Here is an 8,459-nt window from a genome sequence, read left to right as displayed (position 1 = left end):
TTATTCTATTGCTTTGCATGTATACTGAGAGTTTCCATACCGAAGACAAATTCCTTGTGTGTCTAATCACACTTGTCCAAATAAAGTATTCTATTCTATTCTATTCTATTCTGTTCTGTTCTGTTCTGTTCTGTCCTGTTCCTGTTCCTGTTCCATTCCATTCCATTCCATTCCATTCCATTCCATTCCATTCCATTCCATTCCATTCCATTCCATTCCATTCTCTAATCTATTCCATTCCATTCCATTCTCTATTCTGTTCTGTTCTGTTCTGTTCCTTTCCATTCCATTCCATTCCATTCTCTATTCTATTCTATTCTATTCTATTCTATTCTATTCTATTCTATTCTATTCTATTCTATTCTATTCTATTCTATTCCATTCTCTATTCTATTCCATTCCATTCCATTCCATTCCATTCTATTCTATTTTATTATTCTATTCTATTCCATTCCACTCCACTCCACTCCACTCCACTCCACTCCACTCCACTCCACTCCACTCCATTCCATTCCATTCTATTCTATTCTATTCTATTCTATTCTATTCTATTCTATTCTATTCTATTCTATTCTATTCTATTCTATTCTATTCTATTCCATTCCATTCCATTCCATTCTCTAATCTATTCCATTCCATTCCATTCTCTATTCTGTTCTGTTCTGTTCTGTTCTGTTCTGTTCCATTCCATTCCATTCCATTCCATTCTATTCTTTTATTATTCTATTCCATTCCATTCCATTCCATTCCATTCCATTCCACTCCACTCCACTCCACTCCACTCCACTCCACTCCACTCCATTCCATTCCATTCTATTCTATTCTATTCTATTCTATTCTATTCTATTCTATTCTATTCTATTCTATTCTATTCTATTCTATTCTATTCTATTCTATTCTATTCCATTCTCTATTCTATTCTATTCCATTCCATTCCATTCCATTCCATTCCATTCCATTCTATTTTATTATTCTATTCCATTCCACTCCACTCCACTCCACTCCACTCCACTCCATTCCATTCTATTCTATTCTATTCTATTCTATTCTATTCTATTCTATTCTATTCTATTCTATTCTATTCTATTCTATTCTATTCTATTCTATTCTATTCTATTCCATTCCATTCCATTCCATTCCATTCCATTCCATTCCATTCCATTCTTTATTCTATTGTATTCTATTCCATTCCATTCCATTCCAATTCTAAAAATATTTATACAGCTGCTCATTTTTCAAACAGCTCTGGGAGGCTGCCATTCAAAGACCAAAAGACACATCAAATCATGTTAAAACAATAAAGCCAAACTGATTAAAAATATTAAATCATTTGAGGAAATCGTTCTGAAAATTCCGGGTTCTGCTCGCAACAAAATTTGGAGTGCTTCCCCTTTGGAACCAATGAAAATATTAATGAAGCCCCAGAAATTATAATACAGGTATTCCTCAATTTAGAACAGTTCATTTAATGAACCATTCAAAGTTACAACAGCCCTGGAAAAAGTGACATGACCATTTTTCACACTTTTGACTGTTACAGCATCCCCATGGTCGTGTGATCAAAATCCAGGCCCTTGGCAACTGGCTCATATTTATAACGGTTGATCATGCAATCCCCTTTTGCGACCTTCTGACAAGTAAAGTCAATGGGGAAGCCATATTCACTTAACGTCCATGTGACTAACTTAACAACTGCAGTGATTCACTTAACCGCTGTGGCGAGAAAAGTCATAAAAGTGGGGGGGAATTCACTTAATAACTGTGTTGCTGAGCTACAGAGATTTGGGGTACAATGACGGTTGTAAGTGGAGAACTACTTTACTTTTTTAAAAATTTGAAATGAACTTTAAAAAAATGCTTCGTTTTATTTTTATTTTTTTTCTAAACGCATCGGTGGAAGTTCAGATTTTGAGCAACCTTTTTTTTGCCCGGTGTGCCAAGCAAACCAGCATGGATGCTTATCAGGAAGCACCAACATGGAGTAGCTGGTGAAAAACAGGGTCAGTTATAATAAATGTGACCTGCTGGAATGTTTTTTCCCCTCTTCGTAATGCCCACAGAGAGGGCTCTGAGTGCCACCTCTGGCACGCGTGCCATAGGTTCGCCACCACTGATCTAGACTGTAAACCAGGCAGTTGTTTCTGTACGCCATGCCAGCTACATGGTTGTGCTGTGTATGCTGTGACTCGCATTGTATACTGCTACACAAATACACATACACACCTATCCCCATGCATTTTCAGAAATCTGCCCTGTTTTGAAAGTCTTTCTTCCAGGATAATTTGCCTCTCCCCTCCTTCTTCCCCACCTTGCCCCCAGCCCCCTCCCCAGCTGTTTGCCTCCCCACCACACACACACCATTTTATCCCATGCAAGGCTTCCTTGCAGTCCACCCAGTAACTCCCATCTAACACCCCTATTTGTACACTGCTATCCTTAGGCCAGTATTTCTCAGGCCTTGGCAGCTCAAAGATGCATGGACTTCAACTCCCAGAATCCTCCAGCCATGGCTGGGGAATTCTGGGAGTTGAAGTCCACCCATCATCAAGCTGCTGAGGTTGAGAAACTCTGCTATAGGTCATCTGAAAACGCAGATCCAGGCCTTTGGGGCAGAGAGACGACTGAGCCCACAGATAAATTTATCTATCTATTTATTCCTTATTATTTTTTTAATGGTTGACCTGTTTACCTTCAGTCCTCTTGAGATTCCACACATACATATGGAATTACCAGTGGACTGAAAGCAAACAGGTCAGCCTTTAAATCCATTGTTATGTATGTATGAATATATGTAGTAGGTATGTATATTTCTTTTCCTGGATTTTTAAATCGCAGGCCTCCAAGTTGCCAAGAGGCCTTCTCAACGGCCTAAATAATTCCAGTCAGGAAGGGGGCGTGGCCTTTCTTTGCAGGAAGAGTTGAATAGGAGAGGGAGGACCCTCCCCCTCAGTGGCTCCTCCCCTTTTTCCTCCTGCTGTTCCTGGAGGGGGGGAAAATATCGCTGGACATCTGCTCCTTGGCCAAGGTGTTGGTCATCCTTCTCCATCCAGCCCCGGGTCGTCTTTTCGGAGTTAGTGAAGCCACCCTGAGGTGATTTTGGGACCATGAGCGCACCATCCAGAGTTTTCTGGTACTGCCTGGCTTTCTTCCTGGTTTTGGCCTGCTTTGGGGCCTGCCTGCTGGTCTACATCAAACCTACCCAGCTTTGGTTTTACTTCAAACTAAGTGAGGGAGATTCTACATCAGACTATGTCTTCAGTCAGGAGGAACCCTACAACGACAACTTCATCCAAAGCAATACCACCCTCATTCTGGTCTGGCTATGCCCCTTTGGGTGCAGAATGAACCCGTTGGACTGTCTGGACATGAACATCTCCAGCTGTCACATCACCATGAATCGGAGCATGTACAATCAGTCCCACGGGGTCGTCTTCCACCACCGAGACCTCATGTGGGATCTGAGCAACCTCCCTCAGCAGCCCAGGCCTGCGTTTCAGAAGTGGGTCTGGATGAACATGGAGTCCCCCAGCCACTCAGTCCCCAAGCGTGGACTGAACCGCCTCTTCAACCTGACCCTCACTTACCGCCGGGATGCAGATATTCACATACCTTACGGCTTCCTCACCTTTAAACCAAACGCCTCTCGAGCAGAAGTGCCCCCCAAAGACAAGCTCGTATGTTGGGTAGTCAGCAACCGGTACCCTCAGGAGAGAATTCAATATTACAAGGCGTTGAAGAAGTATATTCAGATTCATACTTACGGGAAAGTGTTTGGAAGGCATCTGAGCTGGAAAGATTTCATGCCCACCGTTTCCTCTTGCAAGTTTTACCTGGCCTTTGAAAATTCCATCTTTAAAGATTACATTACCGAGAAAATGTACTTAGCGTTTCTGGCTGGATCTGTGCCTGTGGTTTTGGGTCCTCCCAGAGAAAACTACGAGGATTACGTCCCAGCCGAGTCTTTCATTCACGTGGAGGATTTCAACTCGCCTAAGAATCTCTCTGAGTATCTTTTGATGCTTGACCAAAATGATTCACTGTACCTAAGTTACTTTCAGTGGAAGAAGGATTATTCAGTCTACCGTCCTCAATTCTGGAGGTCACACTTATGTCTAGCTTGTGACCATATAAAGAGATACCCGGGATACATGTCTGTTGGAAATCTAGACAAATGGTTTTGGAATAAAAACATGGGCGATTTTTTTCCTGCACGTTAAAAAAAAAAAAAGCTGACAAGTTCATCACCCCTAAATTGAGCAGGTCTATAAAGAAATAAAAAAAAATCTGAGTACAGCATTATACAGTATTTACAATCTTTTCTTTCTTCTTAATATGAAAAATTATATTCCTTAAGGCTTGGACTTGTTAACCCAGATAGTTAGGTGGGTAACATTATCTTAGATGTTATCTTTTTTAAAAAAAATGTTATTAATTTCTGCATTCTTTGCTTGAAGAGACGATAACCAGCTTTTGACTTTGGCTTTCAAACCCAGTTTGCTGTGATTTTTAAACAAGAATTAAAAGCTGCTAACAGGAGTCTATGTTGTGTTCCTTCATTTAAACAATCCACATGCCCCTGTGAGTCATTGCAGTATTTTAACCATACATTTCCTCACCGGTGTCACAAATTTTGCAATGTGTACAGACCACAATTGGGCCCAAGATTTAGGTTGCTAAGCGAGGCAGTTGTTAAGTAGGCTTTGCCCCGTTTTGCGACCTTTCTTGCCACAATTGTTAAGTGAATCACTGCAGTTAAGTTGAAGAGATGATCACTAGCTTTACCTGATTTTACTCATTTACTTGTTGATTTACTTGTTGAGTAAATCTGGCTCTCCCGTTGACAGAAGGTCACAAAAGGTGATCACGTGACTCTGGAACACCGCAATTGTCATAAGTACATGGCATTTGCCAAGTGTCTGAATTCTGATCACGTGGTCGTGGGGGACGCTGTAACTGTCGTAAGTGTGAAAAATGGTCGTAAGTGACCTTTTTCCAGTGATGTTGTAATTTTGAACGGTCACTAAGTGAGCTGTTGTAAGTTGAGGACTGCTTGTACTTAGATGGGATATGAGAAGTAACTCACTCACCTAAGTGCATTAGAAAGTCACAAAATCATTTCATCCTGCATCTCTGGCGTGGCATCATTTTATACCTGGTTGGAAATCCTGCTCTGTCTGTCGATAGCCCCTGATTTGTTTTTCAATCTGGTTTCATCTTTTTTGCAATGCATCATGAGCCAATTACCCAGTACAATTGTGTTTACATTGATTGGGAGTTTTTGCCCCTTGCAAGGCCACAGAAAGAAAAGGCGAGGAAATCATAGGCAGTGGAGATAATACAATGAGATCAACAATATTTATGACACTTTAACTACACTTTACAAAATGTATTTGAGTGACCTTCCATGCTGTCTTATAAACTGCTTTCTAGATTGTCTTCAATTACAGGAGCTGTTGAAGGCTACGTGTTACCGGCTTCAGAATGGTCAGGAGGGAGGAGTGATCAGCATGCCATCCCTTTTTATGTGCGGGCAATGCACAGCCAGTTTGGTGCAGCGGTTAAGGTGCTGGCCTAGAAACCAGTAGACCGTGAGTTCTAGTACCACCTTACACATGAAAGTCACCTGGGTGACTTTGGGCCAATCAACAGGAGACGGTGAGTTCTGGTCCCACCTTTGGTATGAAAGTTAGCTGGGTGACTTTGGGCCAATCACCAGGAGACCGTGAGTTCTAGTACCACCTTTGATCTGAAAGCTAGCTGGGTGACTTTGGGCCAATCACCAGGAGACTGTGAGTTCTAGTCCCACCTTTGGTATGAAAGCTACTGAGTGACTTTGGGCCAATCAGCAGGAGACTGTGACTTCTAGTCCCAGCTTAGACATGACAGCTGCCTGGGTGACTCTGGGTGAATCACCAGGAGACTGTGAGTTCTAGTCCTGTCTTAATCATGACAGCTGGTTTGGCGACTTTGGGCTAGTCACACTCTCTCAGCCCAACCCACCTCACAGGGTTGTTGTTGTGAGGAAAATAGTAGGAAGGAATATTAGGCATATTCACCCCCTTGAGTTACTTAGAAAGTAATAAATGCAGGATAAAAATCAAATAAAGGTGTGGGAGGTTAGTGGGCTTTGATTGCCAAGATTGTCAAGAAAACTGTGACTATCACTGTGGGTGTCCCGATGGGAAAACTGCAGTTCATTTCCCATTTTAGGTTAATCCTTAGTTTTAATTCCTTGTACGTAAAGCATTTTTAAATGATTGTCTTTTCCACTCATTTGAACGGTTTGGGGGGGGGGGGAATGATTTCATGACTGGCAAAGTAGGACATAGTAAAACAACACAATTTTAGGGAGGAAAAAAATAGGACACAATTAAATTTGCACTGCAGAGTTTGTATGGATCAAAGTCTTTATCAATTGGATCAAAGTCTTTATCAATTTGGGACAAAGAAAATAGCCCAACTTTTTGTCTGCTTAACCTATAAATACAGAGTTTCTTCCAGGAAGGAGACCTCTTTTGGCTTTTGATGTGCTGGTTTTGAAAACAAAAACAAAAACGGGTCAGTCAATAATAAAAGCTATATTTCATTGGTTTTTTTAAAAAAAAAACGTTAATCCAATTAACCAGCTAGTAGAATTTCTCCGCATGGGTTTAACCATTTCCCTTTATTGCCACATTAAAGTAGTCTCTTGACTTACAATAGTTCATTTAGTCACTGTTCAAAGTTACAACAGCAATGAAAAAAGAGATTTATGGCTCACACTTATGACCGTTGCAGCATCCCCATGGTCATGTGATGCCTCCTTAAGTAACACCAGCTGCCTGCAATTAGTGCAGGTTCGCATCCCACCAGGCTCAAGGTTGACTCAGCCTTCCATCCTTCCGAGGTAGGTAAAATGAGGACCCAGATTGTTGGGGGCAATTAAGCTGACTTTGTAATAATGCCGATTGGGGGGAGGGGTGTGAAAGCCCTAATAAGCAGGCATATACATAGAATGAAGGCTACTGCTAAGCTTGTAAGCCGCCCTGAGTCTTCGGAGAAGGGCGGGATATAAATGGAATTAAAATAAAAAAATAAAAAAATTGTCATTCGGATGTCTGACAACTGGTTCATATTTCTGACGGTTGCAGTGTCCTGGGGTCATGTGACCATCTTTTGCGAACTTTTGCCAATGGGGAAGCCAGATTCACTTAACAACCATGTTACTAATTTATCCCACTGCCGTTGAGTTTTCATCCAGGATTTCCAAGGGTCTCATACACCGGTTTGGTGTTGTGGAGAAGGCATGAGGATAGAACCTGGGAGGCCGTGAGTTCTAATCCTGCTTTAGGCACAAAACCAGGTGGATCACGTTAGGCCAATCTCTCTTTCTCTCTCTCAGCCCTAGGAAGGAGGCAATGGGAAGCCACTTCCACAAAACCTTGCCAAGTAAACTGCGGGGACCTGTCCAGGCAGGAATTAACACCAACCCGAAGATACACACAAAAACAAAAAGATGGCTTAGGTCAGCAGTCCCCAACCTTTGCGGCTTGGCAGACTGGCTGGCGGGGGGTGGGGGGAGACAAGTGGAACCAGATCGCAAGAGCAGTGGGCCGGCGTGCACAGGCATGTAGCTCAATTGTAAGTTGAGCTGAACACACACGGGTGCATGCGGCAGCCCATGAGTTGTACATACCTATGCATGTGTGCCAGCCCGCTGCCCAGCCCAGTAATGGGCAGCAGTCTCGGGGTTAAGGACCCCTGCCTTAGGTCTTTGCAGGATGCTCTCCTCACCTGTCATACACACATTTCTATTCCGATTTGATTCTCCAAGGCAGGGCTTTTCAACCTTTTCACAGATTGAACCACTTTTAGGATATGGCAATATTCGAGTGTCACCAGTCGCCTGGCAAGGTGGGAAAAACTTGGTGACCAAATTAAAAAAAAAGGAAAAAAAGTGATAAAGTACAGGTAGTCCTCAACTTACAACAGTTTGCTTAGTGACTGTTCGAAGCTACAGTGGCACTGGAAAAAGTGACTTATGACCGTTTTTCACGCTTCCGACTGTTGCAGCATCTCCAGGGTCATGTGATTTACATTTGGATGCTTGACCACTGGTTCATATTTATGACGGTGGCAGTGTACTGGGGTCATGTGATCCCCTTTTACAACCTTCTGGTAAGCAAAGTCAATGGGGAAACCAGATTCACCTAACAATTGTGCTATTAACTTAACAACTGCAGTGATTCACTTAATAGATGTGGCAAGAAAAGTTGTAAAATGGGGCAAAACCCATTTAACAAATTTCTTCCCCCTCCTTTTATATCCTCTCCTCTCTCCCCTCCTCCTCTTCTCTTTGGGGTGGGTCCATCTAACTCCTCTTCCCATGGCTGTGTCTTTTTTTTCTCTCTCTCTCTCCTTCTCCCACCAAAACCTCCTCCTTTTATATCCTCTCCTCTCTCCCCTCCTCCTCTTCTCTT

The 8,459-nt window shown here is 42.4% G+C and overlaps 1 protein-coding gene across 1 annotated transcript; it reads left to right on the top strand.

Annotated features, from left to right (window-relative positions):
- Positions 1-3,104: 3,104 nt before the first annotated feature.
- LOC308666730 (4-galactosyl-N-acetylglucosaminide 3-alpha-L-fucosyltransferase 9-like) lies at positions 3,105-4,426 on the top strand (the record flags this gene model as incomplete). The annotated part of the gene is made up of 1 exon (XM_081325625.1): positions 3,105-4,426. The coding sequence occupies one exon, from the start codon at positions 3,105-3,107 to the stop codon at positions 4,215-4,217; it is 1,113 nt and encodes a 370-aa protein (XP_081181751.1). The 3' UTR covers positions 4,218-4,426.
- Positions 4,427-8,459: the final 4,033 nt, after the last annotated feature.

Source organism: Vipera berus, assembly GCF_964194415.1.
Source record: "Vipera berus genome assembly, chromosome: 3".
Lineage (NCBI taxonomy): Eukaryota > Metazoa > Chordata > Lepidosauria > Squamata > Viperidae > Vipera > Vipera berus.
This window is presented reverse-complemented; position numbering and strand designations above follow the sequence as displayed.